Here is a 26,428-nt window from a genome sequence, read left to right as displayed (position 1 = left end):
AAAGGAATAATTGTAAGAGCAACAAACCTTTTTGGGAGGCAAGTAAGTAAAAATAAGAGGAAAAGAAGGCCGCTTTGTTTCTCAAACGTAGTAGCTGAGAAGGAAAGGAAAGGAATAAGAGGCTAGCTTTCATAAACTACAAAAGATCACAAAAAGAGAGAGGCAAAAATATCTGGAAAAGTTAAGAGAAGGTGGTCTTATAGTCAGGAAAGCAAAGATGCAAATGGAAGAAAAAAATAGCTGACATGATAAAACGGGGCAAGAAGACAATTTTTTAGATATATTAGCGATTGGAAGAAGTGCAAAAGTGGCATTGTGAGACTCAAAGGTGAAGGGACAAAATATGTAGAAGCTGATAAAGAAAAGGCTGAATTGCTTAGCAGATATTTCTGTTCTGTGTTCACAGCTGTAGTGCCGGGAGCGGGACCACAGGAGACAAACATGAATAGGGATGGAGGAGTGGTAGATCCTGATCGATTTTCAGAGGGTTGTGATCATGAGGAGCTAGCTAAAGTAAAAGTAGACAAAGTGATGTTGCCGATGTAGGAACTTAGGGATGTTCTGGTGGCTCCACAGATTGACTTTTTCAATGAGTCTCTAGAGTTGGGAGTGGTACCGGAGGACTGGAGAATAGTGAATGTGATTCTTCGCTACAAAAGTGGAAGTAAGAAAGAAGTAGGGCTTCTGTGGTAAGCAAATTAATGTAAATGCTTTTAAAACAGAGAATGATATAGTTTCTGGAATCCTTTGAATTACTGGACCGGAGGTAATGTGGATTCACTAGAAGTAGGTCTTGTCAGACAAATCCGATTAATTTCTTTGACTGGGAACCAGAGAATTGGACAGATGTAGTGCGCTAGATGTGGTGTATTTAGATTTTAGTAAAGCCTTTGACAGTGTTCCAAATAGACGTCTAATAAATAAACTGAGTGCCCTCGGGATGAGTCCCAAAGTGAGCTAGGTCAAGATCTGGTTGAATGGAAGGCGACAGAGGGTAGTGATCAATTAGGATTGCTCTGAGGAAAGGGATGTTACCAGTGATGTGCCTCAAGGTTCTGTTCTTGGGTCTATTCTTTTGAACATTTTTTAAAGGTTTAAATATATTCATTGAGAACACAAAACAGAGAATTACACATCATTGGCAATAAACAGAAAGAGATCCAAACAAGTGTTAATTTTCAATACCCCTCAAAAAAAAAAAAAACCCAACATAGTCCCACAACAAAAAATCCCTTTCCCACAGCCATACTAACCCAGTAGTTAAGAGACCCACACAGAAAAAGGAACAATCAACCCTAAAACCATGTAGTGCTATGAGCACAGTGAACTTAGCAAAACAATCCCTGGGGAATTCCCACTAGTGAAGCAACCCAAACATAATGCCAACGAAACTACGGTCATGACCACACTGGGAGAACATCTTGTTAACATTTTTATAAATGATATTACTGCAGGGCTGTCGGGAAAGAGGAGAAACTTTCACCGATAGACGCACGTGACTGCAGGCAGACTTTGGCGGCTTGAGCAAGTTGCTCTCTAAACTTAAAACGCGCCACGAAGGTAAGGGGGAGGGAGATGCTCAGACTGCGCGAGAGGTGCTGAAAGGCAGTGAGGTGGCGAGAGGGAAGGATGGTGGTGGAAAGGAACAGATGCTGAAAGGAAATGGGGAGCAGAGAGTGGGAAGAAGACACTGAAGGGAAATGGGGGAGTTAGAGTGGGGAGAAGACGCTGGAAGGGAAGAAGACAGAGATGCCAGACTATGGGGGGAGCGGAGGGAAGAAGCTGGATGCCAGACCAATTGAGGGGAGGGGATAAAGAGAGAGGCACAGTAACAGACTAAATGGAAGATGCAGAGAGAAGACAGATAGTGGATGGAAGGAATTGAATGAGAAGATGAGGAAAACAGAAACCAGACAACAAAGGTAGAAAAAAAAAATTCTTTTTTTTTTTTTTTTGCTTTAGGATAAAGTAGTATATTAGTTGTGTTGATAAAAATTTATAAACAAAGCCCTGCCAGCTGAACATCTCTTTCTCTAGTTCAGCAACCAGAACTTTGATTTATAAGGAAGGAATAAGCTAAATATTGCAGTACTGAGGCTTATATGGATATTGCGGGGATAGTAGTCGCAGGGTAGGGGTAGGGACAGTGGTGACAGTTATGGGGCTGGGACAGTGGTTGTGGGGATGGGGTGGTGACAGGGACAGTGCTCTCAGGGACGGGGCGGTGACGGAGACAGATTTTTTCCCCCATGTCATTCTCTAGTTTCTATCTCATTCTGGTGGCTTCAGATTGGTCTTGTAGACTAGTGTTCTTCAACCGTGAAGGATTCGGGTTTTCTTCACAGATTGCACACTAAGCAGGAAGAGAGGCTGCAGTGCCGGTGTCAGCTGACTTGCAACTTCCTGTTACCATCGTGTATGCCGTTACTCCTGCCTTCGCTGGGTCTCTTGCCTCCTGCCTTTACTGCGTATGTCTGCACATCTCCAGACAAGCAGCAGCAGCTGTGTTTACTTTTAACTTCGGCACACAGCTGCCCCTAAGCAGTAGTTTAGGCACGGTTTCATGAGGCAATCTCGGGGCCTTTGCTAGGCCTAGCAAAGGCCCCGAGGCTGCCTCATGAAACTGTGGCTAAACTACTGCTTAGGGGCAGCTGTGTGCTGAAGTTAAAAGCACACAGAGCTGCCGTTAGGCTAAAGAGAGGAAACATTTGCTGGAGAGGGAAGGGAGAAGGGATACTGCTGGACAGGGGAGGAGGAAAGAGAGTTACTGTTGGATAAGGGGAAGAGGAAAGGGAAAAGGGGTACTGCTTTGCAGGGAAGGAAGGAAAATAGGAAGGAAACATCTGGCAGGGAGATTAGAGGAGGGGAAGGTGTTAGGATGGAATGGAGAGATTAGATGAGGGAAAGGGGAGAGACAGAGGAATAAGAAAGTAGAGAGAGATTGATGTTGGAAAGGGGGTCAGATGAGAAATAAGGAGAGAAGAACAGATGCTAGATTTGGTGTAGGAGAGATAAAAATGAAGAGAGCAGAATGATCATGTAAAAAGGAGAGAGGGGGCACAGGCTGGATGGAAAGGGGAGAAGGGCATAGAAAGAAGGCATATACCATATGGAAGGGGGAGAAGGCAGACAGTGGATAGAAGGGGCAGACACTGGACTGAAGAGACAGAGGGCAGACGCTGGATGGAAGAGAGTGAAAAGATGATGAAAGCAGAAACCAGAGACAACAAAAGGTAGAAAAAATAATTTTATTTCTATCTTGTGTTTAGAATATATCAGATTTTAAATATGTATCCTGCTAGAGCTGTTGTTTGACATAACTGGAGACTGCAAAGCCCAAACAGTGTCTCTTTAGCTTCTAGCTGGCTTAGGGCTCTCTGTGACCAGGGGGCAGTTGCCCTAGTTGCACGCCCCTACCACTATTCATGTGTGCCTGTATTCTGTTAGCATGATATTTCTGTGCACCATTCTGTAATAATTTGGCTTATTCAGTTTATTTGATAGTAGAGGTGATATATGTGAAGGGGAGGGGAGACAGGGGTTTTGCTGATCCTTGACCTGTATTATTTGTATTTATAAAATAACAATTGTACAGAATATTGTTTCTTTTTATACTTTAATAAAATACGTTCAATATAAAATCATAACTATTTGAGGCTTGTGCAGATGGGATCAGATGGTTTGTGGGACTGAGCTTGGGGGACGTGGCGGAGATGGGGTTTTTTATTTCAGTCTTAGTAGTTTACTGGTCCACAAAATAATTCTTTTATTTCCGCCTGTCTATAGGTGTTAAAAGGTTGAAGAACACTGTTGTAGACCATGGTACGCAGTTCTGATGCATGTGTTGGAACTACAGGCTCTGTCGTACTTTACTTTGGAGACTGGGGTTTCCCTTCACACAGTTCCTTCCTTCTTGTTGAAGGTGGTTTCAGCTTTCCATGTTAATCAGGACGTGTGTTTGACTGCCTTTCAGTCTATTGGTTCCAGGACACATGATCGACTGTTGAAGAAACTGGAAGTACGCAGAGTTCTTCTGTGTTATCTGGAGGTCACTAACGAGTTTTGTGTCTCTGAACATTTGTTTGTGCTGACTCATTCAGTTAAGCAGGGCGCTCCCTCTTCTAAGCCCACAATTTCCAGATGGATCAGTAGGGCCATTTCATCAATCTGTATTCTTTCTGGGAAGCATTCCTGTTTCTATCAAGACACATTCTATCAGGAGTGTGATTTCTTTGTGGGCCGAATCTAGATCTGTCTCTTTGAGGAGATTTGCAGGGCGGCAACTTGGTCTTCTCTTTACACATTTGCCAAGTACTACAAAGTGTTTGTGGCAACAAGACAGGACTCTGCTTTTGGTTCCTCGGTTTTAAGGTTCAGCGCAGCATGCCCACTCTAGCTTTTTGGGGACTTCTTTTGTACGTTCCATCTGTCTAGACCAGGGGTGTCAAAGTCCCTCCTCGAGGGCCACAATGCAGTCAAGTTTTCAGGATTTCCCCAATGAATATGCATGAGATCTATTAGCATACAATAAAAGCAGTGCATGCCAATAGATTTAGTGCATATTCATTGTCGAAATTCTGAAAACTCAACTGGATTGTGGCCCTCGAGAAGGGATTTTGACACCCCTGGTCTAGACTGTCTCGCCTATTGCACTGTAAATAGAGATTATGTACTTGCCCTGGTAAGCTCTTTTCCAGTATATTGGTGAGATATTTTATACTCTCACCCAGTTCTTACTGCGCATGCTTACTGTTTCAGACTGTTTATGCTTCACCAAGCTGATTCTTGGATGCCAGCCAGCCCTTGGGGGCTAGGATGAATTTGTATATATTTTCAGTTTATAGGGGAGTAGTTTCTGTGCTCTTTTGCAGCCTGTGTTGGCGGTTAACTTTACTGTTGAATTGATTTTTGAGCAGAACAGTTTGTTTAAGCTTGATGCTAGAGGTGGCTCTCGGTGCTTGGGTACTAATTGTAGGTGGAGCTAGAAAACCGAGTAAAGTACAGTAGAGGCAGAGTGAAAAACCCAGAGTGGATTCCTTCTTCGGCAGCATGCGGCTGTGGGGAAATAACCTATCTGTCTAGAATGTCTCACTTATCTACTGGAAAAGTGCTTACTAGGGTAAGTACTTAATCTCTTTTTACTCCTTGTCAGGTACTTGTGACTTGGTTGGACATTGTTGTAAACGGGATACTTAGCTTGATGGACCTTCAGTCTTTTCCAGTATAGTAACTCTCTTGTTCTTATACCTATTGTTAAACCTTTTATAATCTAGTCCTTCACTTTAGGATAACCCCGAGGCAGCTGAGTTTACTAATGAACTTACTTTGGGGGACAGTATCAGAATGCTTTGCTCAAATCAGTGTAAATTTATTCTGGTGCATGTCTTCAGTTTGTCTGTGGACAGCTGAAGAAATCTGAATTTTTCAACGTGATCTGCCTTTGCTAAGTAACCAAACACAACCAACAAAAGGAGAGAAAACTTGCCTTGTAGTCGGAGAACAAACAAAGCAAAAGGCAAGGGAGATGCCCTAATTATCCAATATTATTGGGGGGGGGGGTCTGAATTTCCATTTTTTTGAAGGTTTCTGCATGTACCCCCCTGAATTTTACCACCTGAAAAATCCTAAAATCCGCAGTTTTGAAGGTAGTTGATTAGGACATCTCCCTTGCCTTCTGCCTTTGCTAAGATCATGTAGATTTAGATCATGATTGTAAATATGAATAGTTGGCTATTTTTTCCTTCACAGAGTCTCCATTAACTTTCTCACTAGCTGCCTGGAATTTCCAGCTTCTTCTCTGTTATCAGTCTTGTGAAGAGGAACCACAGCTGCCCTTCTCTAGTCCTAAGGAAACACTTTTGTCACTAAAGTTTTATTGATCATGTATTTTAGTAGACCTGATAGCATTTTTATGAGTTCTCTTAGAGTTCGGGGTTATAGCTCACCAGTCTCTATGGTTTTGTCTACTTTCCAGTTTTACAAATTGCAAGCATCATATTATAAATGATGTGCCATATGTATTCGTTCCAGTCTTCAATAGGCTTCCTCTAAGATCATTATCTTAAATGTGCCTTTGATTTTGCTGATTTTATTTTCTAATCTTGATTAGCTTTACCAAATGTTGTTCTGCAACTTTTTTTAAGGGATTCATTGTGCTTTTTGAAAGATTAACTTTTAATGAGACATGGTTCATGCTGAGTGAGGTTTACATGAGGTAATCAGTGAATTTTTATCTTATAACATGTTAACCTGCTGAATTTTTGTAGTATATGTTGTAGTTAAAGTTGTATTCTTTATTTATCCCAGAACAAGCAGGCAGCCTATTCTCACATATGGGTGACGTTATCCACGGAGCCCGGATGTGGACAGCTTTGCAAGCAGACTTGCTTGTAGAAACTCAGAAGTTTCGAGTCTGCCGCACCACGTATGCACGAGTGCCTTCCCGCCCAGCAAAGGGCGAGTCTCCTCAGTTCTTAGTTTTCCATGGAGACGAGAAGTCTGTACTTTGACGCTCTGCGCTGAACTTCATTCGCTTCGTGCCTTCTTTTCACTGCGGTTTGTGTTATTTTCTTTTGAGAATTGCTGTGTCTTTCTTTCTTTTCTGTTAGTTAAAAAAAAAAAGTTTTATTTTTTTGTTGGCTGAATGGGTTGCGCGGCCTGGCTTCGCTCCATTGATATGGACCTCAATCTTCAGGACTGTCTGGCTAATATTCCTTGTGAGGGCAATGACCTCTTTGATGAATCCATAGAGGCTACCACCAAGAAGTTGTCTGAGCATGAAAAATCTTTTGCTTCACTTGTCAGACCAAAGCTCAAGCCAGCTCCTGCAAAACCTTCTTTACCTCTTCCATCCTTCCAGAGGCGTTATCCTCCAAGGGCGGCCCCTTACACTCGAGCACCCCCCAAGAAACAACAGCAGCAGAATCAACAGAAACCTCAGCCGTCTGCTGCACGTAAGGCTGCACAACCTTTTTGACTTTCTCAAACATAGCATAACCTCCATCGTTCTGCCTCTGTCCTTCCTTACCCCCCCCCATAGGAGGTCGTCTCCATCATTTTTACCATCGATGGGAGACCATTACATCCGACCTCTGGGTGTTGTCAATCATCAGGGAAAGATACTCTCTTAATTTCATTCAGGTTCCACCAGAGCTTCCTCCAAGAGAGTATCCTTCCAATCAATCCCAGAACACCCTTCTTCTTCAGGAAGCTCAAGCTCTTCTTCATCTCCATACCATCGAGGAACAGCAGAGCAGGAGGGTTTTACTCCCGTTACTTTCAAGTTCCGAAGAAGATGGGCGATCTGCGACCCATTCTGGATCTCAGGGCTCTCAACAAATTTTTAGTCAAAGAAAAATTTTGCCCTCTATCCCCTTCTAGATCAGAACGATTACCGTATTTTCGCGGATATAACGCGCACCATTGTAAAACGCGCACAGGGGTATAGCGCGCAGAAATCACGATGATATGTACAAAAACTTTTCTATACCGCGCTCAGGCATATAACGCGCATGCTGCCCGACTCTCCTCTGGCCACCCCGACTCTCCTTTCGCCCTCCCCGACTCTCATCTGGTTGCCCCGACTCACCCTGACTTTCGGTGCACTGCCCCGACTCTCCTCTGGTTGCCCCGACTCACCCTGACTTTCGGTGCACTGCCCCGACTCTCCTCTGGTTGCCCCGATCTGCCTGTCCCCCTTGAAGATCTGCCTGTCCCCCTTGAAGTCCTGTCCCCCCTTGAAGGTCTGCCTGTCCCCCCTTGAAGGTCTGCCTGTCCCCCCTTGAAGTCCTGTCCCCCTTGAAGGTCTGCCTGTCCCCCTTGAAGATCTGCCTGTCCCCCCTTGAAGTCCTGTCCCCATCCTGAAAGCCTGATGCCCCCCCTCGACGTCCGATTCTTCTCCCCCCTCGGCAGGACCACTCGCACCCCCACCCCGAAGGACCGCCGACTCCCCGACAATATTGGGCCAGGAGGGAGCCCAAATCCTCCTGGCCACGGCGACCCCCTAACCCCACCCCGCACTACATTACGGGCAGGAGGGATCCCAGGCCCTCCTGCCCTCGACGCAAACCCCCCTCCCCCCCAGCCGACCCGCGACCCCCCTGGCCGACCCCCACGACCCCCCCACCCCCCTTCCCCGTACCTTTGGAAGTTGGCCGGACAGACGGGAGCCAAACCCGCCTGTCCGGCAGGCAGCCAACGAAGGAATGAGGCCGGATTGGCCCATCCGTCCTAAAGCTCCGCCTACTGGTGGGGCCTAAGGCGCGTGGGCCAATCAGAATAGGCCCTGGAGCCTTAGGTCCCACCTGGGGGCGCGGCCTGAGACACATGGTCGGGTTTGGCCCATGTGCCTCAGGCCGCGCCCCCAGGTGGGACCTAAGGCTCCAGGGCCTATTCTGATTGGCCCACGCGCCTTAGGCCCCACCAGTAGGCGGAGCTTTAGGACGGATGGGCCAATCCGGCCTCATTCCTTCGTTGGCTGCCTGCCGGACAGGCGGGTTTGGCTCCCGTCTGTCCGGCCAACTTCCAAAGGTACGGGGAAGGGGGGTGGGGGGGTCGTGGGGGTCGGCCAGGGGGGTCGCGGGTCGGCTGGGGGGGCGGTCGGAGGTTCTTGGGGGGGGGGGCGGTCGTTGGAAGGAGGGGGGTTTGCGTCGAGGGCAGGAGGGCCTGGGATCCCTCCTGCCCGTAATGTAGTGCGGGGTGGGGTTAGGGGGTCGCCGTGGCCAGGAGGGTTTGGGCTCCCTCCTGGCCCGATATTGTTGGGGAGTCGGCGGTCCTTCGGGGTGAGGGTGCGAGTGGTCCTGCCGGGGGGGCGATGTATCGGACGTCGGGGAGTCAGCCGGGCAAGAGGGCTTGGGCTCCCTCTTGCTCCGATCGTGGATGTGGGTGCGGGTGGGAGCGCGTGCGAGCGGTCGTTCGGGGTGGGGGTGCGAGCGGTCCTGCTGGGGGGGTGAATCGGGCGTCGGGCGGGGTGGGAACTATGTTTAAAAACTTTTGTATACCGCGCTCAGGCATATAACGCGCGAGGGGTATGCGCGGTACGTAAAATCACGTATAACGCGCGCGTTATATCCGCGAAAATTCGGTAGTTATGTTCTCTAGATCTCAAGGAGGCTTACACTCACATTCCCTTTCACCTGGCCTCCCATTAAATACCTCAGATTTCAGGTGGGGAATCTGTATTATCAATACAGAGTGCTATCCTTTGGCCTGGCGTCATCTCCCAGAGTGTTCACCAAGTGCCTGGTGGTGGTAGCCGCAGCTCTAAGGAACCATGATCTTCAGGTGTTTCCCTACCCAGATGACTGGCTCATCAAAGATTCAACATCTCAGGGGGTTATTGTAGCGACCCAACGGACTACATGGTTCCTACAAAGCTTGGGATTCGAAAACAACTTTCCCAAATCTCAACTTCAGCCCTCTCAGAATCTACAGATCATTGGGGATGTTCTGGACGTGTCATTCCATGTCAAGTGATCAGATTCTTGGAAAGTGCCCTGCATGACCATCACGGATTTTGATGAAACTTCATATGCAGAGTCCACCATGTCTCAAATGAACTTTGGTAAAGTTTTAGTTTCGCCTGTGGAATATTTGTGGAGATATAGCCATTTGTTTGACCCCATACCACAATGAAATACAGTACGACAATGACATTCTGACAACTTTGAGACACAATATCTCCCGAGCTGTGTTTCCAAAAAAACTGAAACTTAGCTACCCTGCACAACTTTTTGAGCTCTGTTCATTGCTACCAATAACAATTTTTGCTGAGCACTGATTGAATGCCTGAATTACAGTAAACTTGGCCGAAAAAATTAGTGCTCCAAAAAAAGTCAAAGTTTGACATTACTTAACTCCCACAATAATTGAGTAATAAATGCGAAATTTGGCGCATAATGTCTCAGTACATTATGTTTTCAAACGTCTCAGTACATTATGTTTTCAAACGTACAATTTCAACCTCCAAGCTCTTTTCATTAGTTTACAAATTAAGTGTAAAGTTGCTAATTTGTGTAAAAAGGCCAAAAATAGGGTATTTTCAGCCTGCTTTTACAGAAAAATACCTTTTAGAAACTCTTTCAAATCAGTCTCATTAGAAAGAGCATATTTCAAACCCCCTAGAAAAGTGGACTTCATTTTTCAGCGCAGGTTAACAATGGCTGAAAAAGGGGGACAAAGTTGGGAGACGTTGCCACGGCAACAACCTCTATTTCAACATAGTTCTGTCATTTTTAAAGTTACAATTTTGTATTGACGTAGTATTACTACTACTCTATTGCGTTGGTCCATGGTGACATTGTCACTACCAGTTCAAGAGTTTGAACTGGCAACCCCATCGCCATAGGGGTCATGCCCGATAGCTGTGCAATACCAGCCACGGATGGGCCACTTCGTCCAGGTTCCCAAGCCTATCCAACTCAGAGCATTCCTTTCTCAACAACATCTGGATGCTCTTCTTCAGCTCTGTCACAAAGTGTCTTCCTGTTCTTCACTCTCAGCGAGACACATAACGGTACTACTAGTTCACATGGCTTCGACAGTTCACGTGACTCCTTTTGCATGACTTCACCTCAGAATTCCTCAGTGGACCCTGGAATCTCAGTGGATGTAGGCTTGCGAACCACTCTCTCGACACATTACAGTCACTCCTTCCTTGATACAGTCTCTCCACTGGTGGATGCTCTCTTCCAATCTCTCCAGAGGTTTTCTGTTTTAGACACACCCTTATCAGAAGGTCCTCACCGTAGATTCCTCGACCTATGCTTGGGGGGCTCACCTCGATGGTCTCCATACACTTGGCCATTGGTCCAGCACAGATCGTTAGTGTCATATCAATCTGTTGGAACTCAGAGCGATTTTCAATGCTCTCAAAGCTTTTCAACTTCTTCTTCATGACCAGGTAGTCCTCATTCGGATGATTAACCAAGTCGCCATGCACTATGTCAACAAGCAGGGAGGAACGGTATCTCTCTCTCTTTGCCAAGAAGCTCTGAAGGTTTGGAATTGTGCAATCCTTCACAACACTTTCCTGAAAGCTGTCTACATTCAAGGGGAGAAAAATTGTTTGGCAGAGAAATTGAGTTGTCTTCTGCAACCTCACGAATGGACACTCAATTCCTCACCTCTTCATCACATTTTTTCTCAGTGGGGAACTCCTCAGATAGATCTCTTTGCATCTCCCCACAACCACAAACTGTCTCAGTTCTGCTCCAGGATATATTCTCATCGCCTCGAGGCAGATGCTTTTCTACTGGAATGGACGAATCTCTTCCTGTATGCATTCTCTCCATTCCCTCTCATTCTCAAAGTTCTTGTCTAGCTCAAGAACGATCATGCCACCATGATTCTGATAGCTCCTCAGTGGCTGAGACAATCTTGGTACTGTCTTGTACTTCAACTGAGCAGCAGGGAGCCATACCTTCTACCAGATTTTCTGTCTTTGCTTACACAGAGTCAAGGATCTCTCCTTCATTCCTACCTGCAGTCTCTACACCTGACAGCTTGGTACCTTTCAACATAACTCCTCTTCAGTTTTCTCAACCTGTACGAGAAATTTTAGAGGCTTCTAGACAATGCTACCACCAAAAATGAACTAGATTTTCTACGTGGTGCATATCTCATGACAAGGAGCCTCAAGATTCCTCCTTATCTTCTGTTCTGGATTATCTTTTGCACTTATCTACCTCTGGCCTGAAGTCTACATCTATCCGAGTCCATCTCAGTGTAGTTGCTGCTTTACATCAGCATATTTAAGGGAAACACCTCTCTGCTCATATGGTGGTTTCCAAATTTATGAAAAGACTTTTCAATGTCAAACCGCCTCCAGTGGTTTGGGATCTCAATGTTGTTCATGCTCAGCTAATGAAGCCTCCAGTTGAACCAATTTCTATGACTCATCTGAAATATCTTACTTGCTTTAGTTGCTGATCCGGCTTTCTCAGGTTTCCATCATGATAAGGTGGTCCTTCGTACTCATCCTAAATTCTTACCTAAAGTGGTTTCAGAATTTCATCTCAACCATTCGATTGTACTTCTAGTGTTTTCTCCAAGGCCTCATTCTCACTCTGGAGAATCAGCTCTTCATACTCTGGACTGTAAATGTGCTTTGGCCTTCTATTTAGAACACACCAAACCACACAGATCTGCTCAACTTTTTGTCTCCTTCGATCCGAACAAGTTGGGACATCCAATTTCTAAGCGTACCATCTCCAACTGGATGGCTGCTTGTATCACTTTCTGCTATGCCCAGGCTGGACTGCATCTACAGAGTTGAGTCACAGCCCACAAAATCAGAGCTGTGGCAGCTTCAGGAGCTTTCCTCACGTCCACTCCTATTGAGGAAATTTGCAAAGCTGCCACCTAGTCCTCGGTTCATACTTTTACCTCTCGTTATTGTCTGGATGTTTTCTCCAGACGAGATAGCCATTTTGGCCAGAGAGTATTACAAAATTTATTCTCCTAAGTTGCCAACACTCCCACTATCCCATTCTGGTTAGCTTGGAGGTCACCCATATGTGAGAATAGACTGCCTGCTTGTCCTGGGATAAAGCACAGTTACTTACCGTTACAGTTGTTATCCAGGGACAGCAAGCAGCTATTCTCACAACCCACCCACCTCCCCTGGTTGGCTTCTCTGCTAGCTATCTGAACTGAGGAGACTCGCTCTGTGCTGGGCGGGAAGGTAATCGCGCATGCGCTGTGCGGCAGACTCGAAACTTCTGAGTTTCTATAAGCAAGTCTGCTTGCGAGGCTGTCCGCATCCGGCTCCGTGGATAACGTCACCCATGTGTGAGAATAGCTGCCTGCTGTCCCTGGATAAAAACTGTTACGGTAAGTAACTGTGCTTTCTTGTATGTTCTTTTGAAGCCATATCCAGAAGACCCCGCAGTCTACAAACCACTATCCCAAGAAGAACTACTAAGGATAAAGAATGAGAAGAAACAGAAACAGAATGAACGTAAACAGAAAATTTCAGAAAACCGTAAACATCTGGCTAGTGTGCGGGTTGTTCAGAAAAACTTAGTTTTTGTTGTTGGTCTTTCCCAGCGCCTTGCAGATCCAGAGGTGAGCCCATTCTTGTGTGCTTATTTGTAACTACTTTATGATTTTGTTTGGACAATCTGTATCTGCTGTATTGAGGATTTTTGATCTTCAAGTTTATTAGGTTTTTATATATCACCTATCAATATTATCTAAATGGTTTTACAATCAGGTAGTCAAGTATTTTCCCTATCTGTCCCAGTGGGCTCACAATATATCTAACTCACCTTCTGTATTCACCTTCATTTTTATTCTGCACTGTTAAGAATCACGTTCAAATTGATAAATGTTAATCCAGAAAGAACATTATTGTTTGAATTTTTTAAACTTAAGATATACAAGCATCTGTTAAAGAAGAAACTTTGAACACTTCTATGAAATTAAATACACTTCTCCCTCCGGATTCACGGGGGATAGGGGCAGAGCCGGACCGCGAATGGTGAAATACCGCAAATATCTTCTGGTCCGGCTCTGACCCACCCCCGCCTCCCTCCTGCCTTCCCCCCAGCATCCTGGCCTTACCTGGTGGTCTAGTGGGCTTTCGGGGCAGGAGCGATCTTCCTACGCTCCTGCCCCGTGCAGATCACCAATAGGAAATAGCTGCCGTGAGTTCCCATAGTCTCTCAAGACTACGACGGGAACTCCCCACAGCCATTTCCTATTGGCGATCTACACGGGGCAGGAGTGTAGGAAGATCGCTCCTGCCCCGAAAGCCCGCTAGACCACCAGGTAAGGCCGGGACGCTGGGGGGGAAGGCTAAACTGTGTTTTTTTTTTCTTTTTTCCCCCTCCCCCCAAAATCGCGAATATGTGAAATTGCGATTGCCGAAACCACAAATGGGGAGGGGGATGTGTAATGCCATACTCTCCCTTTTGGTTAAACAGTAAGTAATAACCAGTTTTCCAATTTTTGAAATATTAGAAAGTTTTCATCTAGAGCAGATAACACATTTTCCAGTGCAATAGTTGAGATATTCTAGACAAATGAGCTGTGTCCCAATAGCCGTGTACCATATGCAGAAGGAATCCACTGTGGATTTCTTCTGTGATTCTGCTATACTTCACTGTGCTCTCTGTCTCCAGCTGTAGTTTTTCCCTTCTGCACACTTGCCAGAAGGAGTGTGCTGCTACTTCTCTCTCCTTTTTATTATTTGGTGTTTTTGTTTCCTTTTTTCTGGATTTACTTGTGCTTGGAACGATTCTTCAGCTCTGACAAACTTTGGTGGTACCTGTTAGCCAGCCTACATCTGCTTCTAAGGAGTTTGGGGCCATCCCTGCTTTCTCTATTTTTGCTGAATGAAGGTTCGAGTGCAGGCTGTTAGGTATATCGATGAGACTTAGCAGTGTCTCACAGGGTGCCAGCTTCGTTTCTTACCTACATCTGTTTCTGAGCGCATTTGTCATTCCGTGAGGGTAAAAGTGCTTTCAGGCACGGAATCTGGCTGGCAACTCGAAGATCAGTGTTGAGGCATTCCCAGCATGAGGCAGTGATTCTTTGATTCCAGCTACTGAAGAGAGCTTAGGAAGGCTGCAGCACATTCCCACCACAGTCACAGTGAGTAAAGGCTATTAACCTGTGAGGTGGATTGGGGGGGGGGGGGTCATGAATTTCCAAGTTTTGAAGGTTTCTGCATGTCCCCCCTGTGTTTCACCACCTAAAAAATCCTAAAATCACAGTTTAAGTTTTTTGACTGTGAAAAATATTACGATTTTGATGCAAATTTCTTAGTGGTAGCCATCTTGGATTTTTAGCAATCACTTTTTCAAGAGCTCCCTGCTTCTCCAAAACTGCTATTTTTGCCTCAAACCTTGTTGGGATGGATTCTTTGGGCTCTCCTAGTATGAATTATTGCTAAGATTGCATACTTTTAATGCCTCAGAAGCGTCCTTGCACCATGTGCCACGCAGCACAACTGGTAGTGGTGGCAACACAAAGTTTACCCTCTCCCCTGATTAAGCAAGTGACCAAATGCTCAGCTAGTCCAGTGGGGCAGCCCTCTTTGTTTTCAGGGCTTGGCATGACTGAAAGTTCTGTACGCGACAGACCTTCTGCAGCCTAAGAAACACAAGATTAAATCATCTAAGGGTGGCTCTGCCGGAGGTCTTCTCAGACTTTATGAAATATTTGTAGAATGAATTTTACAGCAGGCGTTCTCTCACTGTGTAGTCCTGCTCTGCCTCAGATTCTTCTCTCAGTGGCGTTACTTCTATGAGCACATCTTCCTCTCAGGTGGCCGCTGTTCTAAGGATGCCTGACCCTGGTGATTCTTATGATGATGACTAGCTCACTGACCCTTTATTCTTTGGTGGTGCCCTCTGGAGCTTTAGAACCCAGAGATGATCTCATAGTTCTGCACATGTTTAAGTCTGTGAATTTGCCAGATCTTATTTTTGAGTCTTTGCAGGATTTGAATTTGGTCACTCATCTGGCTCTGTCCACTTCTTTCTCCTAGTTTTGTGTTGTGTGCTTGCAGTTTTCCACTTTTCCCTGGCAACCTGATATGAGAATTTTAATTTCGGAGCAATATGACTCTTCAGAAGGTGCTCTTAAGATAGCGAGGGCCATGTCTCGCTTGTACCCGCTTGGCGGTTCTCCTCAGCATGCCCATTTGTAGCTTCACTGTGGGGCTGCAATGAGGATGCATTGGACTTGCAAGGGTCACCTGCAGCAGACAACACAGCCAATCAGGAGCACAGCCCCACCTGAAACTACTTTAGCTAGACTTCCCTTTAAGGGATAGTTATTGTTTGGCAAGGGCCTGGGCGACCTCATGAATTCTTTGGTGGACTGTCACCCTAAGACCCTGCCTGATAGCAGATCCAGATCCTTAGATGCTCTGGATGCTTTGAATTTTAGTGGCTCCAGTTGTTCCTGCCCGTATGTGAGCGCCGCCACGTTCCATCGATTTTTGCACAGCTCACGGGAGTGGTACTCTGGCTACAGGCAAACTCAACCTTCTGCCTCCCATTCCCTGCCCTCCACCAAAAAGGTGTAATGATACCAGGCCATGGGATGCCTCTCTACAGATCAGGGACAGACTTTCAGCTTTCCTGCCAGTGTGGGTTCGCATTTCGTCCTGGACATCATTCAGTTGGACTACAAGTTGGAATTTGCCCAGCCTCTGATGGATTGGTTTGTGGTCTCTCTCACAGGACAGCTGGACAATGCGCTCAGGAGGTTTCTAATGAGTTTCACATCTCTGACCATCTTTTTGTGCCGATTCATTCTTCTAAGTGGGGCGCTGCCACTTCCAAGGTCACTATTTTCAGGTTGATATGTAAGGCTATTTCGTCAGCCTATATTCTTTGCGGTAAAGTTTCCTGTGTCTGTTAAGGCATATTCTATCAGAAGCATGGGCTCCTTGTTTGCTGAGGCTAAAACGATCTCCCTGAGGAGATCTGTAGAGAAACTACTTGGTCCACTCAGCACACGTTTGCCAGCTTCTACAGAGTGGATGTAGTGACGAGACGGGACTCTGCCTTCGGATCCTCAGTCTGGAGGGTCGGCGTAGTCAGCCTGCCCTAGCCTTTTTGGACTTTTTATGTATGTCCCACTTGTCTAGAATGTCTTGCCTATTGCAGTAGTTTAATTACCAGAATTTCAGCTAAGCGCAAAAAAAAGAGATTATGTAGATAGGTGAGACATTCTAGATTTTCACCCTGTCCTTCCTGCACCTGCCTACTGTCTCAGTCTGTTTATGCTTCTCCAAGTTGATTCTTGGATGTCAGTCAGCCCATAGGCTGGGAAGAATCTGTATATATGTTCCTGTTTTATACAGGGGTTGTTTCTGATCTCCTTTAGTACATTTTTGGGCTGTTTGCAGTTAGTGTTTGCATATTAATTCTTGAGAACTGTTGTTTATGGACTTGATTGCCATGGATGTCTCTACTTCACGTTTTGTGAGGTGGCTCTTAGTGCTTGGGTACTAACTAGAGTTGGAGCCAGAGAGCACAGTGAAGTAGAATAAAGTCACAAAAAAAATCTGGAGTGGATTCTTTCTGCATATAGCATGCAAGAAAACAAAAAGAAAGGACAAAGTCTCGAGATACTATGGAGAACAGCAAAAAGAGGCACTGGAGATGTCACAACCAGCTAGGGAAAAAAAGTCTTTTATTGATTTGATGTCTTTAAAAATATAAAAACAGATGAAATCCCAACTAGGACCCAGTTTCGGTGACCATGTTGCCTTCTTCAGGGGAAATATTTATCTGACTTTGTATATTTTATCATATCTGGTTGTGTATTTTATAGATAAATATTGTCCCCTGAAGATTACTTTGTATATTTTATCATATCTAGTTATGTATTTTATAGATAAATATTGTCCCCTGAAAAAGGTGACATGGTCACCGAAACTGGGTCCTAGTTGGGATCTCTTCTGTTTTTACATTGTGTTTTTATATTTTTAAAGACATCAAATCAATAAAATATTTTTTTTCCCTAGCTGGTTGTGACATCTCCAGTACCTCTTTTTGTTGTTCTGCATATGGCATGCAGCCATTGTGACAGAACCCACTTGTCTAGAATGTCTCACCTATCTACTGGAAAAGAACTTACCAGGGTAAGTACATAATTTCTTTTTGTTGAGCTTAGCTGAAATTCTTCTAATTATACCATTTAGTAGGTCAGACAAAGCTCTTGAGTTTTCCTTTTATTTGTTAACTTGTTTCTCCAAGGCCCAACAGGATAAGATATTCTTATAAATTGGAGGTGATTAACAGGTAAGAGCCCATGTAGTGAAACGTCCCCTAACTTTTCATTATTGAATTTGGGGATCTGAATATGTGCATGTTGTCACAAGGTGGGTAGTGCAAGTGAGCCTGAGACCCATGTTCTTACAGATAAGGGTGAACCAGTAACCTATATTCCTTGCCAAGATGTCCCTAATGCTTCAGGAGCTTACAAAAGAGGATGAATAATAGTAAGAAACGGCTGATAAGCAGGAAAAAGCTCCTGATTTAAACTGAGTCCTGGGTTGAAGTTCCACAGTGGAGAGGAAAGAAGAGACACACATTTTCCCAAGGTAATTAGCAGCTTTAAGAAACCCACTACCCTTTAGGAGAGAGAAAGTTTACCAGCAGGTTCCCCTGCCCCATACTGAGAGGGGAACATAAAAACCTAGGAAGGAGCTTCTGGGTGGTAGCTTAGAGAGGAGCACCAGTTCCTCAGAAAGCTTGGAGGTGGAAATGCGTGACACTGAGGAGATCTGGGAGGACCCGGCACTTGAAGGTGTTTTCCCTGATTAGACAGAAATGGAATGGATAAGCAGTGCTCCGGTCAGCCAAGGAATCTAGGAAATTATGGACATTCTTTTGGGAACATGTCAGGATGGGAACAGGTCAGAAAGATAAAACAGAGTTGAAGTTAATAACCAAGCCAAGAGAACTAGTTTTGTTTCTCTCTTGTTCTGAGAACTGTCTTTTGGTCCCCACCATCCCACAGGGTCTGAGGCATGGTGAAATAATGGAAGTTATTCATTTTGGGCGGGAGGGAAGTAATCTGGGTTTATTACTCACCCTTCTTCTCTACCTGGATACTGTTCAGCCTACAGTGCCCTCGGTCTTTAGAGAAAGGTTGAGTGAGAAAGGAAGCTACCATAACTAAAGAGCACTGGAGTGTGCAGTGAAGAAACCTGATTCAGGCAAGAAAGCCAATTTTCCTGAGGGGAGGAGACATTGGATCATATACCATTGAGAAGATATTTTTTTTCTTTTTTTCCCTTTTATCCAAAACCCAGACTGGAATGGAGAGCTGAGGTTTTGATGCCTAAATGAAGTGCAGGAGGTGCTTGGACACTGAGATGTATTAGTGCAGTGGTTCCCAAACCTGTCCTGGGGGACCCCCAGCCAGTCAGGTTTTCAAGATATCCCTAATGAATATGCATGAGAGAGATTTGCATATAATGGAAGTGACAGGTATGCAAATCTCTCTCATTCATATTCATTAGGGATATCTTGAAAACCTGACTGGCTGGGGGGTCCCCCAGGACAGATTTGGGAACCACTGTATTAGTGGAACAATGTAGCCAAGTGAGAACTGATGTTTTTTTTGTACTTTGGAGTTTGCCTTTCTGAATGGCTGATTGGAACTTCTAACCAGGGCTGGGGTCCTGACCACTGCACTGCAAATGTATTGGTCATTTAAAACTTGGAGGATTTTGGTGATAATTACGTGCACAGCCAGCTGTTTAGAAACTGGAGCCACAGTTGCTGGTACAATGTGCATGCTGTGTTGTTGCACAGACCTGTCTCAGTTTTCCTTTTTCTATGGAGCCAATATGAAGCAAAGACATTCATCTGACATGAGTTTTTGTACATGGATTTACTTCTTAGGTTTGTCAGAGTTTTCTGGACCCTTTATTTTGCATTTTCTATGTTTCACCATCTTTCAGTGTTCTTAGGGTTTCAAACAGGCCACTTTTTTTTCAAAATCATGTTATTTTATTTCTTGGCCAAAATAGATATGTTACAGCAATCAATGTCCACATCAGGTGCAATCAATTCTTGTTGTTAGGATATGTATCATACCGACAAATATATAACATAAAATCTTGTGTATATAAATAGATCAAATGTATGTAAAAAAGAAAAAATGGAAATTTTTTCTCTGAATTGAAAGATACACATTAAGAGTGACTCATACTTAAAATTATTGAGATAAACTAAATTTTGATGATAGCCGGAAAAAAAACAACACAAAACACAAAAAAATAAGCCAAATCATGATAATTAGAGAATGAAAAAGGGAAGTATGACCTTAAGAAGGCACTCAAAGAGCATCAAAGATTGTCTATACTGGTCTCAGAGACCCGTATGTGTCAGTGTTGTGATTCCTGCAGCACAAAGCAACTCAGGGTTTTGGCTCCCATGCTGAAGTGGTAAGAGAGAGAAAGAACTTCATGCACACAAACAAGGATCAATGTAATAACCACGAAAGCTGTCGGAAAATAGAACCTGGTCAGTTTATGTGCAACTGAATCCTCAGGTCTGTCTCCAAGAATCCCTGCCAGCCTCGTGCCTTTTATGAGAATATAGATAAAAATTGTACAAGCAGTTGTCAGTCAACATGTCATCTGATACAATATCACATAGACTAATAGTGGAGATATCCAAGAAAACTGGTATGCTTTATTGTTTCAATTACTCTGTCTCAAAGATTCAACACATACATGTTTCGGCCAATCCAGCCTGCTTAAGGAGTCTACAAATAGTTGACACACACATTAATAAAAACATATACATACATATGGTATTAATAATATATCCATTGTCTAATCATAAAACATATGAAGCATACCAGTTTTCTTGGCTATCTCTACTGTTTGTCTATATGATATTTATCTGTGGGGATCATTCTCCTGTATTGTTGATATGGTACAATATGTCATTGATCTCATTGCCATTAGTCATACCATTTTCATATCAACAAAAACCCATTACCATGCAGGAAAAAACCCAAATATAGGCACCAGGACTACATGTGATCAGATGTGATGACGGTCCACGGAAGATGCATAAAAGTCATCACTAGCATCACATAATAGAGCATTTTTGATCCTGCTTACCCATTACCCATTCTGCATCTTAAGGCTCTGTCCTTTGAAATCTTAGTTCCCTGTTCTCTTTCTACATTGCTTAATAATCCTTGTTCACACTAACCTCAAGGTTTCTGTAGAAGTCCAGAATGTGTATTTCATAAGCATAGGACAATCAAGGCTGTAGTTTAATTAACATAACATTCCCAAGCTCTGTTCTTATGGCTAACATTTCACAGTGTTTGCAAAGCTCTGCTCTTATAAGCTTACACATATTTATAGATAGATTTTTTTCTGAGGGGTCCCTGATCCTCACCTAGTCTCTATTGTAGAAATCTTGATCTATTTCTAATGGCAGGGGTAATGTCCTATTTAAAAAAAATCCATTCTGAAAGGTTCATGAGTTAGCATGGACCTGTGACCTGTGGCCAGATCTGGAAAGCGAAATACAGCCTAAGGGATGGAAGCAAAACATAAACACTTTTATTGTATTTTTATGCATACAAGGCTTTTAAACTCAATGACTGGATAAAATAATGTCTCTTAATTTCCTACAGTCCTATCTCTGACAGCCTCCCACATTAACACACCCAGGCCTGCCTCTAGCCAGGCCTCAAGGGATAATAAGACCACTCTATTTCCCTTCCCTCAGGTACTGCAGGTGATCACTTGGGAAGATCCCCTTCCTTTTGCTCAGGTCCTCCCTTTTCTTTTCTGCCAGAGAGCTTTTAACTTCAGCTTTCTTGATTAGACAGGCTAACAAACCTATTCTCTACCTTAAGGTAGCTCAATTCCAATCTCAATGAGGGAGTATCCTTAAGAAAACCCTACCTTGTATCACTCCCTCCCTCACAAGTCATAGTACAGACCTCATTGTAAAAAGGATTCATCTTAATTATCAGCAGGTGAGGATCATATAGTACTAATCTTTAAAAAAATCCTATCTCAAAGGGGGCATATTGAGTAATAAAGAATAATAAACCAGTTTAGAACATGAGTTGCCATACAGAAACAGATGAGATTGAAGGTCCTTCAAGTCCAGTATCCTCTTTCCAAGAGTGGTCAATCCAAGTCACAAGTACCTGACAAGATTCCAAAAGAATAAAACAGGTTTTATGCTTCTTATCTGAGAAATAAGCAGTGGATTTTCTCAAGTCCATCTTAATAATGGCTTATGGACTTTTCTTCTTAGGCAATTATCCAAACCTTTTTTAAACTCTGCTAAGCTAACTGTTTTTACATGCATTCACCACATTCTCTGGTAACAAATTCCAGAATTTAATTATATGTTGAATGAAGAAATATTTTCTCTGGTTTGTTTTAAATTTGCTACTTAGTAGCTTCATTGCATGCCTCCTAGTTCTAGTATTTTTGCAAAGTGTAAACAAGCAATTTATGTCTATCTGTGCTGCTCTACCTCTGAGCTGTCTCTTTTCCAAGCTGAAGTGCCCTAGCTGCTTTAGCCTTTCTGCATAGGGAAGCTGTCCCATCCCCTTTATCATTTTTTCTGTCGTTCTCAATACCTTTTCTAATTCTGCTATATATTTGTTGAGATGTGTTGCCCAAAATCACACACCATATTCAAGGTGTGCAGCGTTCTCCCCAGAAATTTTTTCCAGCCGGGTGGCATGAAAAAGTAGCTGGGTGGGGCGGGACGGGACAGGGAAATTTGGTGGTGGGGAAAATTAAAGGCTCCTTTTACTAAGATGTGCTAGCGTTTTTAGCACACACACGAAATTACTGCACGCTAAACCGCACGATACGTTTCTAGAATAACACCAGCTCAATGCTGGCGTTAAGGTCTAGTGTGCGTGGCAATTTAGCGTGCGCTATTCCGAGCGTTAAGGCCCTAACGCACCTTAGTAAAAGGAGCCCTAAATGTGTACAATTTTTATTAGTTAATTATTATTAATTATTTTCCAGTGTTCAATATGACTTCCTTTTTAAGGTTTGATGCTTGTGCCAGAATATTATTATTAAATTTAAAAAGTATCCAATTCTAGAAGTGAATAGTTAGATATTTGCCTTCTTTCAAATATTATAGAGGTTTGAAAAAGGGGAAATACATTAATGAAGTCATTAGGTTCATTCTAGCCATTTATTTCTGCATCAATTTAAACAACTAAAAAGAAAAGATAACTATAGCTCAACCAGTCATACAAGAAACGGCTCTACAACACGTCTAATAATGTTTTGATCACTAGGTTCCTTCCTGAGATCTCACTGAGGATATGAAATAGATGGGATCCCCACTTCCAGACCTCTTCCACATAATTTATGGAGAAATGTTACTGAGCCTTGAAGGAGACCTGTGTGATTGCACTACAGCAAAATAAAAAAGTAGCAGATAAGATCATAGTGAGAGCTAGGGCAAAACAGTTTAGGTAAAGATGCAGGTAATAATTAGCAATGTATTAAAATATTTTATTTTTATTTGCTTATAATGTCATTTGAAAGCTACTTGATGTTAATACAAATTTAATTTAATTCTTTATACTGGGGGGGGGGAGGGATAATGCGTCAACCGTAAAGTCAGAATAGGGTCATTAAATCCAGTGGCATACCTAGTGTATGTGACAGACAGTGCTGATCATTTTTTTAACAATCCTCTCTATATAAAAAAGTTAGTTTTAGTAATAATCCATAAGTCACAGAACAAGGGTGCACCTAGCAAAAGGCAGCATCTTAAACACTGCAGTGAGCACTAGAACACAAACACACAGATTGTAAAACTAAACAAGCCAGATCCTGCACAGTCAATTGATACTGTATAGTCAATGCCAACAGAAAACCATGTCCTTTTCATACACACAGCACACAGATACACCCTCATCCAGTATGGAATAATCACAAACTAAATCAGCAGCAGAACGAAAGCAAACACGACATCGTAAAATCAAGGGGGTGGAGTGTCTTAGGATTGCAGTTTTAGTGGTTTCTGAACTAGCTATAGGGTCCCCCACCTCCAAAAAACCCTTCCCTGAATTTTTTTTGTACTATGGTGCAGCTGCAGTGGCCATCAAAGATTTCTTGATTTTGATTAAAAAGCCTTTGTCTACTACTATTTATCATTTCTAAAGCACTGAAAGGCATGTGCATGTAACATGTATTAGACTGTCCCTGTTCAGAAGAGCTTACAATCTAATCTACCACAAAACCCCTTGATTTGACTTAAAATCGATTTTAATGGACTGCTTAGACATTTCTACCCCTATATCATGCCAGGTTTTCCTTGGTTGGTTGACTGAGGAATGTTCCAATGGACTTCTCCCCTCTTATTTTCTCCCTTTGTCCCACAATCTTGTCTCCTCTCTCCCTTATTTGCACACTCCACCCCAATTCTTCTTATTTCCTTTCTCTCCCCCATATGTGCAGCATCTTTCCTCCCCTCTCACCCATACCCTTGTGCAGTATCTTTCTATCCCTCCCTTCCCTCCATGTAGCATCTTTCTATCCCCCCGCCGCCGCACAACACCCCGCCCCCATCTATCCCTCCCATCCGAACCGCGAGATCAAAATAAATACCTTATAACAAACCGGCAGCATCGGCAGCAATCTAGATAGGCTGCTTCATGGCCTATCGCTCGGCCGTTTTTCTGCCGCGTTGCTGATGATGTCAACAGTGTTGTGGCAGAGGAATGGCCGGGTGATAGAAGGCCACGAAGCAGCCTGTCTAGGTTGCTGCCGATGCTGCCGGTTTGTTATAAGGTATTTATTTCTGTCTCACAGTTTGGATGGGAGGGAGAGATGGGTTGGGGGTGGGGGCACTGCTGCTGGCGACTAGGCCTTATTTTCGGGGGTAGGGCTTATATTAAGACCTACCCTGCGGTAGTTGTAACCCAATTTGCCATTCTGACCCAATAACATAAAGTGTAAATATGTTGGTCATATAAAATTCATATTCATGCTCTATTATTTCACACTTTTCCATTCCACTGTATTTTCCCTTCCCATCTTATTTGCTTTTTATGCCAGTCTGCCTCTCATCTCCCAGGCCTGTGTCACAAATCACCTGGCATCTTGGAGTCATCATTCCAAACTTGTCACTCTCTCATTAATATGCACAGAACAGTCAGAAAACCTCAACACTGGTTACTAAGAGAAGAATTTCTACATGGTTAGTGGACTGAATCTCTTTCTGCTAAGCTTGTGCTGGGCTACCATTGGAAGGTCAACTCAGCACACAAGGTTCGAACAATGGCAGCCTCAATTTTCTTTTCGCCATTCCACTCCTTTTGAAGACATCTGTAAGACTGCTACCTGGTCCTCCATACGTCCCATTACTGACTGGAGTCTCATTCTAGATGGGATATTTGTTTCATCCAAGCAGTTCTTCATAATTTGTTTTCTACATAAGTGCTAACCATTTTCAGAAGATTGTGTTCGTGAGAAGCTAGCTAAACTGGATAAAGCAATGGGGCCGGATGGTATACATCCGAGGGAATTGAAGAAACTTAAGGAAGTTCTGGCGGTTCCACTGGCTGACCTTTTCGATGATTCTCTAGAATTGGGAGTGGTACTGCAGGACTGGAGAAGGGCAAATATAATACCCTTCCACAAAAGTGAAAGTAAGGAAGAAGTAGGGAACTGCAGGCTGGTAAGTCAGACTTCTGTGGTAAATAAATTAATGGAAATGCTTTTAAAACAGAGAACAGTGAAGTTTCTGGAATCGAGTGGATTACAGGATCGAGGCAACATGGATTCACTAGAGGCAGGTCTTGTAAGACAAATCTGATCAATTTCTTTGACTGGTTGACCAGAGAATTGGATAGAGGGAGTTGACTAGATGTGGTGTATTTAGATTTTAGCAAGGCCTTTGACAGTGTTCCACACAGGTGTTTCATAAATAAACAGGGTGCCCTTGGGGTGGGCCCCAAAGTGATAGACTGGGTCAGGAACTGGTTGAGTGGAAGGTAACAAGAGGGTAGTGGTCAGTGGAGATCTCTTTGAGGAAAGGAATATTGCCAATGGTGTACCTCAAGGTTTGGTTCTTGGGCCTGTTCTTTTTAACATTTTTGTAAGTGATATTGTTGAAAAGACTAGACACTCCTGATGATATGAATAACATGAGGAAAGACCTAGCAAAGCTTGAAAAATGATCTGAAATTTGGCAGCTAAGATTTAATGCATTTGGGCTGCAAAAACCCAAGGGAACGGTACAGTTTAGGGGTGAAGAACTTTTGTGCAGGAAAGAGGAGTAAAACTTGGGAGTGATAGTATGTGATTCTCTTAAGGAAGCCAAACATGTTGAAAAGCTATAAGGATGCAATGGTGCATAGGTGCATGCTAGGGTGCATAGGTTAGTAGAAAATAGGAGATATTGATGCACTGTATAAGACTGTTGAGACTTCATTTAGGATATTGTGTACAATTCTGGAGACCACACCTTCAGAGAGATATAAAAAGAATGGAGTTGGTCATGAGGTAGGCTACTAAAATAGTCAATGATCTTCATCATAAGGCGTGTGGGGGGAAGCTTGGGAGAAGTTTCTACAACCTCAGGCATCTGGCTGGGTACCTTACTCTTTGCTGATATTGGAGAGAGGTCTTTGGAGACTGGGTTAACTAACAAGCCTGCTCCGTGGAATGCAGCCACAGACGCTTGGCCATGGGTAAGCATGTCTGAATGGGCATGACCAAAGGGGCACACTCCTTTGAAGCCATTTTTGAGCATTGAGTATGGGACTCTGCTTCGTTCTGAATGGAGAAAAGAAAGGGAGGATCAAAGGGAAAGATGACCCCAATGTCAATTAAAGGACCAGTGAATAAACATTTGATTCCTTCAGATATTCCATTAACATCTGGGTTCCCCCCCTTTCTTCCTGAATTTTCTCTATCATCAGGGGGTTGTAC

General features: G+C 43.7%; 1 protein-coding gene across 5 annotated transcripts in view; it reads left to right on the top strand.

Annotated features, from left to right (window-relative positions):
- CNOT4 (CCR4-NOT transcription complex subunit 4) overlaps positions 1–26,428 on the top strand; it is a 974,933-nt gene that overhangs the window by 119,334 nt on the left and 829,171 nt on the right. For 4 of the 5 annotated variants that reach the window (XM_033957875.1, XM_033957878.1, XM_033957876.1 and 1 more), the window contains exon 3: positions 12,868–13,065. The exons of the other annotated variant lie outside the window; for it this stretch is intronic. In XM_033957875.1, coding sequence (XP_033813766.1) covers positions 12,868–13,065 — 198 coding nt within the window. The remainder of the gene's footprint in view (positions 1–12,867; positions 13,066–26,428) is intronic. 5 annotated transcript variants of the gene reach the window in all.

The sequence above is a fragment of the Geotrypetes seraphini genome, chromosome 9 (genome assembly GCF_902459505.1).
Source record: "Geotrypetes seraphini chromosome 9, aGeoSer1.1, whole genome shotgun sequence".
Lineage (NCBI taxonomy): Eukaryota > Metazoa > Chordata > Amphibia > Gymnophiona > Dermophiidae > Geotrypetes > Geotrypetes seraphini.
This window is presented reverse-complemented; position numbering and strand designations above follow the sequence as displayed.